Genomic DNA, 17816 nt, shown 5'->3' with positions numbered 1-17816 from the left:
TCAACAAGGATAAATTTTTGGGTCATTTATTGTTGGCATCCTCCAAGAGACCTGGAACTGCAGCTTCTGATGATCCTTCCACACCATTTCTCTTCTCGTATTCTTTCTTCATTACTTGCCAGCTTCTCTTTCTTGTATTGGTAAACCAATTCGAAACCTGTACATACGATAGACCAGTCTGCTGCGACAATGCTTGTTTTTCTTGTCCACTCGGATAAGGATGTTGAATATGCTCCAAAAACCAATCCTTTAAAACCTCGGTCGCATTTGTGGGCAGAAAATGCTTTCGTTGTTTCGAGAGATCACCAGAAAAGTCTCCACCGCTACTATCGTGTGTAGTCGTCATGTTCAGAGAATGATTATTATTACTTCCATCCTTCTGTTCATCATGAACTGTATTTGGAGATTTGTTATTGGCCAAACCAACTCTATTCGTTGTTGCAGTGCTTCCACCAGGTTGTTGTGTCATCATTCCTCCAATATCCATAAATGGTTTTGCTTGAGTGAGATAATGATTTTGTGGAACAACAATAGCACCTGTCGTTGCTGGAATGTTCACAAAGTGATGTTCTGGAGTTGGTGTCACTAAAATTCTAGATGCATTATTTACAGTATTATTGGCAGAGAATGGGTTGTTATTGACTTGTGACAGCGACGATAAACTCTTTTGTAATTTAAGCATGAAATCGGAATTCACAAACACTTGTTGTTGATCAGACGCATCCGTTTGCAAATTGGGAGAAATGTAAAAATTTGGTGGAGTACTTGTTGTGGGTGAATTGGATCGAGAATTTGTTCTCGAATTAGTTCTCGAATTATTTGCAGAGCTTGCCAATGAGCTGGCCCTAGAATTTGATTTTGATCCAATTGGGCTGTTAGGTGGAGCTCTTACCATATTTAAAAAGTAATTGGTTGGGAATTTTCGATGACTGGGTCTGGATTTTGAGGTAGTGGTTTGTGAAATTCGAGAGGAAGACGACGAGGTGGAAGAACTGTTTGAATGGCCATTATTTGTGGTGGTAGTATTTGGAGAGGAGGACGATTGAGATGTTTGCATTAATGGAGAAGTGCTGCTTGAGGGTGATTTCACTGCACCACTGGATTTTCGTTTGGGTACTTCTTGAGAAGCGATGAAAGGAGTGGATGAAGAGGAAGTGTGACTCATGACCGAGACAGGTACACTCATGGTGGTGTTATTCCAAATGTAATGATTGGAACCCATAGGAATCGATAAGGTTGGAGAGAGAGAGGAATCTGATTTTTGACTCCCTGACATGACAATCACAGTAGGTTGTTGTTGACTATTAATCACACGTCGATGGGTGTCAACAGGACTTGAAGATCTTGATTTCTTTGGTTGTTGTGACGAGTATTCATTTGTGGACTCGTCGTAATATCCAGGTGACTTGTTGTCTTCCAGAGGAGATGAATAAATCATTGGATTAATTTCAAATTCAGCTCCCAATACATTGGTTTCACTCGAATCATCAGTAAGAGGTGATTGTTTCACTTTCGAAAAGAGACTTGCTGTTGGATCTTCATCAAAATCAAGAAAGTTGTTAAATCGTTCATCAGAGCCTCCACTTCCTCCACTGGCACTGTCACTGAAAATTTGATCCATTAAATTTGTGTTAGAATCTTCATCTTCTGTTAATAACATTTTCACTCGTTTGAAATATTCTCGTTGCTGATGTGGTGGTAATTTATCAAGAATTGAAAAACCAGAAGAGACTGGAACAGATGGAGTCGTGGAAGCGAGTGGACTCGTTTGTTTTAATCCGCCATTTGAAGATGATCGTGAAGTTCTTCCAGCTGTTGGAGAGCTATATCCACCACTCGTGCTGCCACTTCCACTATTAGTAGTGCCAGAACTTGACTTTGGCTCCAAAAACACATCCAATTTTCTCTTTAAATTTTGTTCAACAATTACATTCACATTATCGAAAGACGAGGAATTTGAATCGGAAAAAGTTTCAAGACCAAAATCGGTGAGTGTGTTGGTATCAAATTGTTGGTCAATTAATAAAACTCCCTCCACACGAGGAGTTGAAGGTTGTGACGATGAAATGGTGTTTACATGATGATGATGAATATTGGATAAATTGAGGGATAAATTAGCATCTTGGTCATTTTGAAGTGTTGGTGACACATGATGAGTGTGTTGGTCATTATGTTGAAATAGTTCTTCTAAATTTGTTTGCATTTGTTGATCCGTGACAAAGTTCAAAGGATTTTCATCCATATTTCCACCAACAGAACTGAGAGCTTCATTGAATAGTGCAAAATCAGAGGTCGTTGTGACAGGGGTTGTCGAATGTTGATTGTGGTTGTTATTAATGTTGTTATTATTATTTTCATTACTTGCATTCATTGTCAAATTCCCAAATAATAATAATTGTTGTTGTAACTGCAACATGTTGACCTCTTGTGCATGTTGTTGTTGAAACATGAAATTAAAAGGAACGTTAGTCGTGGTGTTGTTATGTTGAGGATTGATATTAGAAGCAAAAAAGGATGACGTTGGTGTGGTCATGGTAGTATTCAGGACAGGATTGGCCATGAGAGGATTGTTGTGAGATGCCAAAAGAAGATGGTTCAATACATTGGTTGACCCTTGGTCATCACTCTGTAAAGAAGAATTGGCTGTTGTTGACATGGAGGTGCTTGGTATCATCATGGGCAATGATAGTTGTCGAGTGGATGGATTTGTTATCATGATGGATGAAAGGAAATGTTGATCCATATTGTTATTGCTAGTATTCATCATCGTGTTCATTGGATGATTCATCATATTCATGGGCGTCATCATGTTTCCAATATTGAAAGCAGAAGAAGCAGTTGGTGGAGTTGTTGCTTGATTTGGTGTTGCCAAATTCATCATGGATAATTGTTGTTGATATTGCTGTTGTTGTTGAGCATGGAACAACATGAGTAATTGTTCTTGTTGTTGGGGCGATAATACATTCCATTGATGAATCATCGTATTCATGGAGTCATCATAGGAACCGTTATTATTAATATTATTATTGGAAGATGATGGAGCATCATTTCTATTTGTTGTGAGAGTGTTACTATTATTATTATTGTTATTATTATTATTATTATTGCTCAATAAGCCATTCAATTGTTGTTGTTGAAAGGAGGTCATTGAATGATTGTTATTATTAGGAATGAGAATGGTTGGAACAGAGGGAGAAGTTTGGATTCGATTACAACTGTTCTTATCATTATTGCCGTTACTGTTACTCGTACTATTGTTGGAAAGGCTTGTAGAGGATAAAGTATTGATGGTATTCGTAGTGGTGGTGGTATTCATCATGATGAAAAGAGAATCTCTTTGATTGGAGAGAGGAAAATTTGATAGAGGATTCAAGACTTTCTCTATTCAAGGATGAAAAGAGATAAAGCTAGCTCACTCGGTTGATATGAAGTGGTTGATCGAGTTTGATGAGTTTGAGTATCAATCGAACATTCAAAGGGTCGGTTGAGTGAAGAGTTGACAACACGCGCGGAGAGATGAATTGGACAGAATCACTGATGCTCTTCTTCTTCAAAAACACACACACACACTCGTTCGCGTGAGCACAAGGATGATGTTATTGATCTCACTGTCTGGATCCAGACAACAGAAACTCGTGTGGCTGTTGTTTCAAGAAATGGTGCTGTAGCGTTTTTGAGGTGGTTGAACCACAAGAGAGAATTTTCTTTTTTTTGGATGATGAAAAACAATGTCGTTGCCATTTCAGAAGTGAGTTTTCACTTCCGAGTGAACGCAACAATCAAAGTTGGAATGATTCTTTGTTAATATATTTATTCGCACCATTACCACCTTTAATATCTCTGTATATATTATTGTATGGTTGTGCTTTTTCTCTCATTGAATTTTTGTAGGAGTTGATTCAGGATAAAGGTCATGGTTCATATAATAATAACATTATCATTTGACCTTAGCATTCCCAAGTATTTTAGAATCTAGTATTGAGAGTGGCTTTGCTGCATTCCTTTTCGGAAGGGTGATGTTGCCTCAGTGCTGGACCTGTGTCACAAGTCATTATGTTTTCGTCAAAATTTAAACAAGTTTCGGAGGAGCAGGTCATTAAAAGCAATTTGCTAATGGCGTTAACAATCACATACTCCAAATTCAGTGAATGACCATCGGAAGAAGAACAAAAACAGTATCTTTGCACTCCACTCCCTTTTACAGATAAAGCTACAACCTCGCCATTGTTTGCAAACTTGTCAAGTCGAGCAAGCATGTTCTCATTGTTGGATAGTTCTTCAGATGACGAAAAAGATGAGTAATATTGGCACCATTAACAACAAGCGTCTTCGACAAATCTACTTGGGATGTTTTAAAAAGAACCACCTCCAAATATAAATCGCTCAAGTGTTCAAGTTGGTGAATACTTTTTTGATTGTCAATTTTCGAACCCCATTTAAAAAATGTCTTTACAATTTGATTGGAAGTTATTGACTCCCGAAGTGAATAAAAAGTTGAAGGATCAACTCAATTCAACATTGGAGGTTTTGGTATTTTCAAGAAAGAAATATGCTCGTAATAGTAGCGTGAGTACGAGTATGAGCAGTAGTTTGAATGAGAGTGTCCGAGATGAGGAAAATAATTTAGTGATGAATCAAGAAGAGGAAGGCTCTTCATCTTCAATGCTCAGGTCCAATCGGAATGGATTAGAAATATCACCCACTCAATCTTTGAGTTATTTAATTATTGATAGCCTTGATTTGGGAACAACGGCACCAAATATTCAAATCAAAGATATCCAACAGGCTCCCGATGAGAAATCTTTTATGCAGAGAGCTAAATATTATGAAAACAAAATTTATGGACGGCTGTATCCTGCTCAAAAACAAAGAACAGCGCAGGATCATAGACCAAATGTGGATTTATCAAAAACTTATTCCACTCCACCATCAACACCGACACAACAAAATCCAATCATAACAATGACAGCAACTCACGATGATAATGTGAGTGTTTCCTCAGTCGCTACCTCTGGGTTTTTAATGCCATCACCAGGATTTCTCACATCTCTGAATCGAAAGAATTTATTAGGACCAGGCCATCCCATGCATTCTCCTTTGGCTTACAATTCTCTCATGATGGCTTCTGGACACTATTATTATCCAAGCCCAATAAGCGCAACAATGAGCGATGTTTTTTCACAAACAACTATGGACAATACGAGCACGAGATTTTCTCCTGGAACAAATAATCTAAGTAGTCTTAGAAAAGCTCCTCAAAAAACACACATATGTTCGATAGGAACTGTTTACAAGCTCGCTACTAATGAAAACAAACCACGAAGGGATCTCATTGCTCAAACAAAACGAAGGGCTAGTTGGTGGAAAGAACGTTTACAAAACTTGGAAAATAAGCGAGATGTGAATAATTTCATTCCACCGGTACAAATCCTGAACAATGGATCAGACAAGCTATCTACCACTCCAATAGATTTGAGGGATGAAAACTTTGTAAAGCAACATTTGATAGATCCAGGATTTTTGCTCACTGGGAAACGAAATGGCAAGGGTGGAGGTGTTAAATTTACAGGCCACTTTTCATACAGTGGAAATGCCTCCATTAAGATTGTCTCAGAAGTTAGAATCAACATGCCAATTCCTGGATTTGTTACAATCCCAATTGAGATTGAGATTTCAAAGTTTGTATTTGATGGTGACCTGACCATTATGTACTATCACAATCCAACCTCGAATTTGAAACAAAACTCGCCTCAAGACAAGGTGTTGATTTATTTCGAAAATCCAGTGTTGCCATCGTTTGAGGCTGACGAAACGAAATTACCCCAATTTTCCGATCAAAAGTTAATGGCTAATTATATTGTTAAATCTACTGGAGAATATTCACCGTTGAAAGAATTCAATGTTACGGTGCGAGTGGGCTCTTCTCTTTCACGAGAACAACTTCCTCTTCCTGGTGAAGATAAAATTTTGGAGGATAAGACAGAAATTTCTAACTTTATTAAGGAGCTCGTTCACAAGGTTGTAAAAGATTTATTGTTGTATCCAAATGTGTTTTCACATTGGATCGACATTTCAGGACAAAGCCAAGCCACAAACGACAAGTAGAATGGATCAATAAAATCTCAGAAACAAATAAATCACAATTTTATCTCAAGATGTATTAATTTAATTAAGTGACTATATCGTATGGATGAAAACTTTGTTTACAAAATTAATCTTCCTTTCTCTTCTCTTCGGTGAAGGTCAAAAGAATGACAAAGACAAAGAATGCTCCCATCATAACAAAGACAGATGTATAGTATGGATAAGCTGCTGGTACGAAACGTTCAAATTCGTTGATGTGCATTGGTCTAACTGTGACTTGATCAGAAAAGATTAATTGGTTGTAACCTTGTCTTCTATAGTCAACAACAAACTTGTAAACACCATACGTGTCAGGAGCTTTGAATGTGCTGGTGTACTTTTGAGTGGCGGGATCATACTTTAAGAATTGTCTTTGATATGGATGAAGCATAACAAATTCTACTTGGATATCATCAGCAATAAATGGAGTCCACTCTTTTCCATTCCATTCCTCAATTGCAACAGTATAAGTCAATTCTTGACCGACTCGATAGGCTGAAGGTTGAGTTTTAGTTGGATCGTCTGCTAAATAATGATGTACCTTAGTGTGTCTTAACAATCCTCTTCCTTGGAAAGCCCACTTGGAAAGCTCCATAGCAAACAATTCGTTTCCAGAATGAGCAAATGTCTTGTGATTTCCATCTAAACTGAATTGAGTGACAGAAGCATCAAAGAATTCATTTGAGAGTAAATCCATTGAACCAACAATAGTCAATCTCGCCCCATTACGAGCTTGATTACCACCCACCAAAATGGTGTCTCTTCCCTTCACTAAAGGTTCAGATTGTACTCTCTCATCAGAGGTGCTGTATGAATAGCTAGTAGAAGCTCCTCTAAGAATTGGAACAAGTAATTTGTTTGTTGGCTTAAAAAGCATGCCAAGACCACGATAGAGAACTGGTTGTTGTGAGAATTTGGCATCTCCCAAAATGTTTGTCTTCTTTGATGGGAATTGTTTTTCATTTCCAATGACAATGGTTGTGTGCTTGTCCGAGTCAAGCTTAACATCATAATTGAAATGATCAATGACATTAGTTCCATCATCATCCAATTCAATTCCACTGTCAGCAGCAACCTTTCTGAGAGTTTGTGAGAGGCCACCCGTATGAGCAACAATGAAAACATTGTGTCCACGGTCAATAAAGTTGAGAATTTTGTTGGCATCTTCCAAATCACCTCCGAGTTCTTGGGGAGTGTCCATTATTGAATCACTCTAAATTCATCAATCATCATCAAAAACTTACTCTTTGCTTTTGGTGCCATAATGAGCAAATGATCATACAAATTCTCACCATATTTCATCAAAGAAACAGAATCAAAAGCCAATTTAAATTCAATAGTAAAGCCAGCCTTCTTCAATCCTTCAAAGAACTTAGAATGGCTTGTCTTGAGTTGTGTGGATTCCAAAACCACCAACATTCTATTTCTATAGTTGATAGGCTTATCATTCTCCAATTCTACCTCATCGGCCAAAGTGATGGTAGCCAACAACAAGACCATCAAACACACATACAAGAAGATCGACGATGATGATTTTCGCAACATTTTTTTGTTCTTCTGAAAAGAATTCAATTATTGATCCAAACAACAGCCCTTTGGAGAGAGCAAAACTGAGAAATTCAAGAGGTATCCTCTCTTCTGATTCATGAAAATGATAATCAAGATGATGAGAACAATCGAAAGAATCTATAATAGAATGAAGAGGATATGGACAAGGAAAAGAGAAAAAAATGATTTCATCCGGAACGTCCAATGATTTTGAAATTTCTGACCTGCGGCGGAGTGATCATAATGACATCATGATGGATGGGAGTTCATCAGCATCTTTGTGGATCACATCATCATGGACCTCTTCATCCAGCGATGATCATTCAAAAGAGATCCAAACGAATAATGAAAGAGAGATGATCCTCACAAGGACAACCACGGAGGAAGACTGTTCAAAACAACAACAGCAGACGCCTTTCGGAAAAAAGAAGTTTCTTTCTCATCATCATCATCACGATGAAATTTGTTGTATTTCTAGGAATATCAAGACTGGAGTTTTTACGTTTTTCATTTTCTTGAGTTTAATTATTGGAGTGAGTTCAGTTGTATTGTGGCGAGCATCCATACATGACTGGTCTTCTTGGTTACCCATAACGGAGCATGCAAACTACGACGAGTATTCACTCACTTCTACTTTTTCTTCTCTCGTTTCCTCTATACCATTTACAGTTCCGAATACTTCAAAAGCAGTCACAATTGAAGACGATCAGACTGGCATCAGAATGTACAAAGATGTCTCATTGTGTGCTGAGTGTTACTATAGACCCTTTTCAACTGTGGCTGGTTTATCTCAAACAACAATGCAACCTCCATGTATAACCTCTACGAATTGTTCATTCCTTGGTGTCAGAGGTAAAGAAGTCCAAGATAGAATTAACAGTGTTGGTGCTAAATGGTACGAAGATTGGGAACCAACGAACAAGATATTTATCATTGCATTTCATCATGCTGAACGTTTGTATTCTCCAAGGGAAAAGATAGATCCAATAGATATTGAGCTAATTGGTCCAACGGATACTAATTTTACTCTCGTCCTTTCTACTAATTATTTTATACCTCCAAAAAGCAATTTCGATCAATCATTCTTTATAAGGGTTCATCCAAATGTTAAAGTCACAGATATAATCATTCATGGAGCACAAGAAAAGGTGAAGTATAATCTTGTGGCAAAGGAGTTCAGTGATAGAAAATTCATCAGCACCATTAAGGTGAAAGTGTTAGAAAAGTTGACAAATAGCTCGTACTATAACACGACTAGTCTTGTGGAGGCTCTGAAGCCTTATTATCCAAATATTGAAAACTATACCTATTATTTAATGTGCGTAACCGGCCACCTGTTCGAATTGAGACAGGGAGGACAGTGTTATTCTGAGGTTAAGGACTTTGCTATTCAATTTTTATGGGTTACTTATACCATTGTGGGCTCAGTATTGGTCATTGCCATTATTGGAATGATTGTTTTTTTCATTTTGTCATGTTGTGCGTGTAAGAAACAATTCGAACCTCCACAAAGATTAGAATAATGCATTTCCAAATTGCTAATTATTTTTGACTTTTATGAATTATTATTTTATGAGTGAGTGTGAAAAATCAAATCTGCACCACAATATTATTTATCATTAAACTAGCTTAATGTTACACAATCATCGAAATTTTATTGCTCTTCTTCATCGTTGTTCTTGTGCAATGACAAAAAGGCAGACCAATAATTATGCATATCAATGGCAACGACACATGAGTCCTTCACAGCTTCAACTTCATCGGCTTGGAATTCTTCCAAAAGTTTCAGCGATTCAGGATCAGAAATGGAACCCAATGCTTCTGCGGCTTCATGTCGAACCATGGCGTGCTGATTCTTGTCACGTAAGGTTGACTCGAGAGCGTCAGCGGCGGATTGTTCTTGAATTTGACCCAACACAAACGCAACTTCATGTTTGAAAAGTGCTCCTTCTTCTGGATTCAATAATCCTTGACATAAAACTTCAATAGCTTGAGCCTTTCTCTTGTAGCACAACATGTAATCGTGCTTGTCTAATTCTAGATATTGGGAAGCAATGTTTCTCAATGTAAACATGGCCTTATATCTTTCAAATAATGGCTTGTTCAAATCGAGGAAAGTATTCTTAATGTCATCGAATTTGAGCTTCTTGTCATCAGAGCAGGCAGGTGCAGGATCAACACTCGAGAATGGTGAAAAGATGGAGTCTTGATTATTTTGTGGATTCTTGGCCTTTTCTTGTTGATATTGAATATTCAAAATTGCCAATTCGCAAGTCTCTCTCACTTCTCTATATTGATCATTCACAAATTTCTCAAGAGTTGGCAGAGCAGAAGGACTTCCGATGGCACCCAAGGCTTCACCAGCTTCGTGTCGTACCATTGAGTCTTCACTCAAATTACTCAAAATATTCTCAAGAATGGGGATGGCAATTTCAGAACGCATCTGTCCCATCACATAGGCAATTTCATGTCTCAATAAAGCACTTTTACTTTTGAATCCAACCGACAGAATATCAATAGCTCTTTTCATCTTGTCTTCCGATTCTGTCCATTGTTTCAAAGCATATAACATTCGGGACCGTTTACTCACTGGAATTTCGTCATTTTGCAAAAGTTCTTTGAGTTCAGAATCGCTGAATGGTGCAAATTCATCGCATGGATCATTGAAGGTGTGTTTGTTGTTGGAAAGTTCTTCATTAGAATTCGAGGAGGATGAAGCCTGATCAAAGACGCTCATTTTTTTTTGAAGATGATTTCATCATGAATGCAATGTTGTAGCTGCATCCTCGAAAACCTTTCAATTGGCAATCCACATTAATTGACTCTATCATCATTCATGAACCGGGTTAAACAGTATATACTAGTGGATAATGAAGAGAAGGTTTTTCTTTTACCTCACAAAATGGTTGCAATTATTATGTACACATGATGTTGATGATAATGACACACAAAAATCTGATTAAGCTCAATCATAGGGCAATCATAGAGGATTCTCTTATTTTTCAACTTGATTGCTGATCCACTCACAAATATGAGCTGAGGCAAGTCTAGCAACTCCAGAAACATCAATCATATTCAAATAACCATGTCCAAGAGAGTCATAGAGCTTAATTTTCACTCGACCACCGTTATTCCTTGAAATTTTCTTGGCCATGTAAACGGCATCATCGAAAAGTGGATCCAATGTTCCAAAGTTAAAGTATGTTGGTGGAAAACGTTTCAAATAACCATCTTCAATGGTCGATGGAGAAACGAATGGATTACAACGAGCATTGTCACTTTCTACGCAGTACAGCTCACCACACAACCTCAAAAAGTTAATATTGACAAGAGGATCAATGACAGAAATTTGACGGCTTGGTGATGGATTAAAATCAAGGTATGTCGCAGGATAACTCAAAACGACAGCGTCAGGCAAACGAATATCATCTCTTATGGCTCTGTAAATTGTGGCTAGAGCCAAATTGCCTCCTGCAGAATCTCCTGCGATCACAAACTTTTTCAATGGTGCTCCTAAAAGTTTTTCACAATTACTTAACAGCCACTTGTAGGCTGAGTAGCATTCTTCGACTTGGGTTGGATATTTGTATTGAGGTGATCTGTTGTGAGTAGTATTATTTATGAAGAGAATATAAAAACATTTCGCACACTTGGAACAAGTAAAAGTACAAACCTTCTATAGTCCACTGAAATGATAGGCATGTTGGTAGCAGAACACCATTTTCTCAAATACACCTCATGACTGAAATATGTGTCAATCAATGCATAAATATTTGTACAAAAACAATTTGTCTATTAAAAACGTACCTAAATGATTGCATGGCTATGAAGCCTCCACCATGTATGTGCAAAATTACTTTTCCGTCAAACGTAGTGTTGTGTTGTACTTGTTTGAGTTTGATTGAATTGATGGCCTTAAGAATTTGAGACAGGTAAGGGAAATCTTGTGGATTGTGAGCAATGTAGTCTGGTACTTCAGTTAGAGGTTTCGTTGAAATAATTCGTAGCGCAATGTCTTGGTAGTCATGATTTTTCATCTTTTTCTGGATTTCAGCCAAATTTACCTCAAGGGATGAGGATCCTTCTTTCACTTCCTCTAAATTGTCCAGTTGTGGATAGATCATACTACTTCCTGCTCGGTATTCCACCGGCGTTGCATTTTGGTCGATTGATTCTTCTTCTCCGTCATCATCGTCATCTTCTGAGTAATATACTACCGAGTTAGATTTTTCGCTTTGCTCGTTATTGTTATTAAATAATATTATGGATGAATCCTCTGGGGCTTCTTTAGAAACTGAAACAAACTCAAATTCATCACCATCAATGTTCAGGCCAACAGAGTCGACAATTTTCCTGCCAGGAAATGGTATTTTAAACTTGCGTGACGTCTCAATAAAAGGATAACCCAGATACGTAAAGGTTTTGATGATGTTGTTTTCATCTTGTATGTTCCAAAATTCGCTACTCGCAATTGGATTATTGTTAAAAAGTGTAGCACAATTCTCTGCAGCACTTTTTGGATTGATAAGGTAGTAGGCACTTGCTGCGTAAAAAATCAAATCTTTTTTGAGCTTACTTGGTACTTCTTGAGTATGTCCAAAGGATGCTGTAGTCTTAACAATGAGAGAAAGGAACCAAGCAATCTCAGAGTCGTAAAAGGTACCAATGTGTTGCCAAAACACGATAGGATTAATATCCTTTAAAATATCCATGTCACTAATTTTTAGAGATTGTGAAAATGGGATATATGATGGATTGTTAGAGTCTATACTGTCCAATCGCTCTTGAAGTAACATATTGGAAACGTTAAACATGGTTTTGAGCACTAAAAATTTCTGTTGAAACACATCAAGTTTCTTCTCGTATTTTGCATCACTGGTAGTGAACAAAAAGAAGGAATTTCTACTCTGTATCACTTTGTTAATCGATAACTTGCATTCATTCAGGGTATGAATTAATATTAAAAAGCATCCTCTAAAATGGAAGGAGGTGTCAAGAAAACTCAAATCGAATGAGGCCATCTTATCATTATGTGCTATACAAGTTTGGTTTTCAAATTTGAACTGATTTGGGAATTTTTCGGCCAGTTTCAGCTCTATTTGAACTATTCTACTTTTCATATGTTTTAAATTGACCTCCAAGTCTTTTGACACTTCTAATAGCATTTTGAGGAACAGATAAATTTTTCCATTGGAAACGTTATTTTCATATCGTTTTGCCTCGTTTTGAAATAATTTTTGAATGGTCATTGCAGTTTCCAATGCAATGTCGATGAGAGTGAATCTATCTTCCGGTCCTTCAATTTTGCACAAGTCTCTGTTGTTATGATAATAAATGTCGAGTCCATACATGTCATCGACTCCAGAAGGTTTGTTCATTTTATCTTTTAAGAGCTCTTCACTTTCTTCGTCAACGGAAAGCTTGGACGACGGTAATTTCATGTCCTTGTCAACCATGAAAAAACTATCCACAAATTGTTGAGTATTTTGTGGCACTGTTTCATCTTTCATCATTAATTTTTGCATCATTTGATCACCCAATCGTGTCATGTCATCCTCACTTCCGTTTTTGTAGTTCATCATTGCAGGTTTTGACTCTGCCAGACTACTTTCGATACGATCTGAATCTCCCATTATTACATTATTGCCCTCCACCACATCTCCGATATTTACTTCTTTCAGTCCTCCTTGTAGTGATGGTGGAGATACCTCTCTGGAGATGGCCGAGTTTTCCTCCAAGGCTTCTCGAGAAGAGGGCGAAGAATGAGAACTCATTTTTTGGTCAAAATTATCTTCTTGTTGTTCAGTCCCCATTGTTGCTGGTGATGGAGGAGGTTGGTAATGATGATGGTGTCGTTCAAGTCGTGTGGTGGGGCTGAGATGATGACGGTAGGTGGAACCTTGTTTTTTTGTTTTGGTTCTGTGATTTTTTCCTTCTGATTCTTCTTGTTCTGAAAATACCACATTGGAAGGAAACTTGAACATGCTGGTAGATTTTCGTAGTGGATTCGAAAGAAATCGCGAGTGCAAGGTTTTGAAGGCATTGGTTGCCCAATTTGATTTGTTTGAAATGTTCTTGTTGGCATTCGCTGAGGTGTAGTTGTTGTTTGTGATGTTAATATTATTATTAGTAGACAGAGATGAATTGTCCTCCTGAGGAGGTGTAATAAGTAATGTTGGAATGTCAACATCTGCTGTTGTGAGGTCGTCAGAGTCTAATCTCAGGCCTTGATGGGGAGATGTTGGATGGTCATGGCGCTGAGGATGGATGGAAAAGAAGGGTTTGTGCAACAACTCCTCGGAATGTTCATGAGGTGAATGCAACGATGGTAAGGAATCCGTGCTATGAGGATGATGCAACAGATGGCTATGATTGCGGTTCTGATTGTGGTGGTAATTGTGACTATTAGTACCAAAATCTGGCATGTTGAGGTGTATGCAAGCAAAGGTTTTGTTGTGATGTTGGTTGTTTTTTAGAAGAGAACGAACACATGAGGGACGTTTCAACAGCATTTAAGATAATTATAAAATCACGGATGTTGTTGATGCATCCTATTCTATTTGTTTCTAAAGTAACAACAATTCTTGATTGAATAGTTTAGAAATTCAAAATATTTTCTCTAAAGAGCGGCCTTTTCTTTTCTAGGAAATTATCTTTAACGATCGCTTGTGCGGAGGGTGAAGGATGAATATTATTACTATTGTTCAAAGAGTAAACTATCCTTTCGTTGACTATCCGTAGCATCAAGTGCGCTTTGTGGGATCGATCATGATGATTAGCTCACCATGATCTTTTCAGTACTTTCGGAACATCTTCCAAGTTGCACAAGATCAAGCTACTGACTTCATCACCACCAAAATGCATTTCAATTTTTTTTTCAAAACATCAAAAAGAAAAAATTCATTGGCCGTTGTATCCCTAAAAGCCTTTGTTACTCACATCATCAAAGAAAAGAGAAATCATTTGCTCTCTCTCGGATACAAACGGTTTTAAATATTGCATGATTTCAGCTTAACAGGAGAGTTATTGAAGTAATTTTTGAGAGATTTTTGTGTGCTCTCTCTCATCTTTTAGAGTACAACATCCATCTTCTTTCATCACTACCAAAAGAATTTATATCATAAATTATATAATAATTTTACAACAAGGAAATTCTTCAAACGCTCGTTGTGATCATCATCTTGCTACGTAACAGAAATATTCTTCCATCATCATAATACATAAATACGGTCCCAATGAGCACCAATTCTACGAAACGAAAAGGGTAAGTTATTACCAATGGATAATTTGAAAAATTAACAATGAATGTTTAAATTGTTGTTGGAATATAATCCTTATCTGACGATTCATCACCATCATCATCACCGAATAAAAACTTCACTATGATGATCACATTTCTATCGTGTGTAGCTCCAGCGGAGATACCCGATTAAACACCTCATCACCAAGTACATCACCAAACCAACAAAAGAAACGATCAACCAAACAAACCGAATCAAGAGGATCCAAGCGAACTATTGATTCAAAGATCAAACATGATGATGATCCAATTCAAACCTTGTTCAACGGATCTCAACCAACACCAGAAGAAATTACTAGAGAAATTCAAAAACTAGAGGAAGTTGTAAAGAGAAGTGAAGAACGTCTTCATCAACTTGACAATGAGCCAAACTCCATTGGTGATTGCGATGTTGAAATGACCGATTCTGTTCATTTCACTCCCAAAACCAAAATACAAGAACTGTACTATTGTAACATGATATCGGGAATGAATGCGGAGGCAAAATTAGACTTTTTACTACACAAAGATGATGATAAATTCGAAAAGAAACCTAGGAATCCAACTGATTATGATTGTTACGAAGTTAATGAACGAGTGTACACAGAACTTATACCGGAATTGACTGCCATTATTCAAGAAAGGCTTCACAACATTGAACGAAAAGCAAGAGAAGAGGGTGCTAAATTCAAACGTCTAAGATATGAATGGTGGAAGAAAAATAAGATAACTATCGATGATGTAAGAAATGAAAATATACGGTTTCAGGACCAACTAGCCAAAATTCCTCCAATGCTGAATGAGGAAGAAAGAAGAAATGCATTTGTATCACGAAATGGATATATGACCAGCGAGCAAGTTCTAAGAGAATATCAAGAGAAGAGAGCTCTTGAGGAGACATGGACAGAAGAAGAGAAGAAAATTTTTGCAGAAAAGTTCACAAAGCACCCTAAGGAGATGAGGACAATTGCTGGATTTTTACCTAGTAGAACTACAGGAGATGTTGTCACATTCTATTATAATTATAAGCTAACTGAGGATTTTAAAAAGATGAAACATGATCTGAAATTAACCAACAAATACAGAAAGAGATTTGTGGACGAGGGTAAAAGGAAAGATACCAAAGACCGTGAGCCTGCTTCTCCAATGACACCATCAGAGCCAACATTTGTTCCAGAAACTCCAGTTATAGAACCCAAATCAACATCCAGCTCTAGATCTAAAAAAAAGGACGAAGAAGAAAGCCCGAACGAATGGTCTCAAGTGGAAATTAACAAGCTCAAAAACTTGATTACCAAATTTGGATCAAACTTTGAGAAAATTGCACAAAAGCTCAAAACAAAAGACGAGGAGCAATGTAGACAATTCTTTGAGGAAAACAAAACCAAGTACAAATTTGTACTTCCTCCCCCAAAAGAGAAAAAGAAAAAGACAGCATCTACAACATCTACGCCTACCGCTTCTCCTACAGTAAGAAAATCTACAAAGGAGCCTGTGGTATCAGAAAAGAGAGAATCTACTCCACTACTTCCTCCATCGCCTGCAGCAATTACCAAACCTAACAAGACAAAGAAAATTTTGAAAGTTGTTTCAATTTGGACTGTGAGCGAAAGGGATGCATTTCTGGAGTATTTCAGAGAGTATGGAAGAGATTGGAAAAAATTAGCCGAGTTAATTCCAACTAAAACAGAGACTCAAATTAGAAGCTTATTCCTCAATTATAAGATTAAGCTAGGCCTTACTTTGCCAACCAAAAGACGAAAGAAAAAAAGAAGACCTATTCCTTACGTGGAGACCAATCCTGAGGTTGCTACTCCAGATCTTTTCACGCTGTCCGTTCTAGCTTGTGATGTGCAGGAGAAGGGTTCTCCATTTGATGACATGGAGCAAAGTCCGCTTACTAGTACCAAACCACCAAGATCTCACTCTTCGTCATTACAAATTAGTAACAATTCACAACTAAGGAGAACATCGAAAAAATCACAAAAGAATTCAGTTTCCACACCTTCCCCAACAACCACCAGCGGCGGTGGATTCATGGATGTGCTGGCCACAGTTAGCTGTCAACAACAACATGACAACAATGCCACTGGTCACTATATACCATCTCTTCAAGATTTATTACAATCGCATCAATCGTCTTCACAAGTTTCCACTCCTTCCTCAATTCAACAAGGCGCCCATCCAAATAATGCACCCTCCCCTCCTTATATGCCCTACTCGAATCAACAAGAAGAACATTCCCAATTTGCAAGATCTCATGCATTTGCTCATTCATTCGACCATACCCAAGCTTCTACTGCCACAAGTAACATTCCAGCTTATATGAAAACATCAACAACACCTAGCAATAATTTTCAACCAGTTCAGTCCTCCGAAGGAGACAACACTGGAATGATTATGAGAACTCTTTCCAATCAGGCTGGGTTTTCAACAAACGCTCATCACCATGTTGTAAATGACATTAACCTTACCTCCAATGAAGTTCTTACTCCATTTCAAGCTTTCCCAACACGACTTCATGGACCACCACTTGACAATTCCAACAATGCGGATGTGACACGCTATTCGTTTTCACAACCTGAACCTAAAAAGGGAAATACCTCCGAGATTGTTCTGGAAGAAGGTGGATTTGGGTTTGGAGATTTCACAAATGCTGGATATGAAGGAGGGCATGCCTCACCGCATCATGGCTTGCATCCTCAAAATTCGCCCTCTAATTTTGTAGCCATGTCACAACAACACAACCGAACAATACTCAACAACACTTCTCATCCTCCACCATCAGAAATTCACCATCTTCCACACCACCATTTTATGATGCATAATAATAATCCATCATCACATCACCAACAATAAACAGATA

The 17816-nt window shown here is 37.7% G+C and overlaps 7 protein-coding genes across 7 annotated transcripts; 3 read left to right on the top strand and 4 right to left on the bottom strand.

Annotated features, from left to right (window-relative positions):
• Window positions 1-22: 22 nt before the first annotated feature.
• Window positions 23-3319, bottom strand: FDP41_003806 (uncharacterized protein; the record flags this gene model as incomplete). The annotated part of the gene is made up of 1 exon (XM_044707151.1): window positions 23-3319. The coding sequence occupies one exon, from the start codon at window positions 3317-3319 to the stop codon at window positions 23-25; it is 3297 nt and encodes a 1098-aa protein (XP_044561866.1).
• A 1124-nt stretch (window positions 3320-4443) lies between these two features.
• Window positions 4444-6105, top strand: FDP41_003805 (uncharacterized protein; the record flags this gene model as incomplete). The annotated part of the gene is made up of 1 exon (XM_044707150.1): window positions 4444-6105. One exon carries the CDS (start codon window positions 4444-4446, stop codon window positions 6103-6105), a length of 1662 nt encoding a protein of 553 aa, XP_044561865.1.
• Window positions 6106-6211: 106 nt separating this feature from the next.
• Window positions 6212-7668, bottom strand: FDP41_003804 (uncharacterized protein; the record flags this gene model as incomplete). Its single annotated transcript, XM_044707149.1, has 2 exons — window positions 6212-7308; window positions 7368-7668. The coding sequence occupies 2 exons, from the start codon at window positions 7666-7668 to the stop codon at window positions 6212-6214; spliced, it is 1398 nt and encodes a 465-aa protein (XP_044561864.1).
• Window positions 7669-7853: 185 nt separating this feature from the next.
• Window positions 7854-9194, top strand: FDP41_003803 (uncharacterized protein; the record flags this gene model as incomplete). Its single annotated transcript, XM_044707148.1, has 1 exon — window positions 7854-9194. One exon carries the CDS (start codon window positions 7854-7856, stop codon window positions 9192-9194), a length of 1341 nt encoding a protein of 446 aa, XP_044561863.1.
• Window positions 9195-9325: 131 nt separating this feature from the next.
• FDP41_003802 (uncharacterized protein) lies at window positions 9326-10408 on the bottom strand (the record flags this gene model as incomplete). Its single annotated transcript, XM_044707147.1, has 1 exon — window positions 9326-10408. One exon carries the CDS (start codon window positions 10406-10408, stop codon window positions 9326-9328), a length of 1083 nt encoding a protein of 360 aa, XP_044561862.1.
• A 258-nt stretch (window positions 10409-10666) lies between these two features.
• FDP41_003801 (uncharacterized protein) lies at window positions 10667-14096 on the bottom strand (the record flags this gene model as incomplete). Its single annotated transcript, XM_044707146.1, has 3 exons — window positions 10667-11270; window positions 11345-11413; window positions 11479-14096. The coding sequence occupies 3 exons, from the start codon at window positions 14094-14096 to the stop codon at window positions 10667-10669; spliced, it is 3291 nt and encodes a 1096-aa protein (XP_044561861.1).
• An 810-nt stretch (window positions 14097-14906) lies between these two features.
• FDP41_003800 (uncharacterized protein) lies at window positions 14907-17809 on the top strand (the record flags this gene model as incomplete). Its single annotated transcript, XM_044707145.1, has 2 exons — window positions 14907-14935; window positions 15082-17809. 2 exons carry the CDS (start codon window positions 14907-14909, stop codon window positions 17807-17809), a joined length of 2757 nt encoding a protein of 918 aa, XP_044561860.1.
• Between the last annotated feature and the right edge of the window lie 7 nt (window positions 17810-17816).

The sequence above is a fragment of the Naegleria fowleri genome (assembly GCF_008403515.1).
Source record: "Naegleria fowleri strain ATCC 30894 chromosome Unknown tig35, whole genome shotgun sequence".
In the NCBI taxonomy this organism is placed as follows: domain Eukaryota; phylum Heterolobosea; class Eutetramitea; order Acrasida; family Naegleriidae; genus Naegleria; species Naegleria fowleri.
This window is presented reverse-complemented; position numbering and strand designations above follow the sequence as displayed.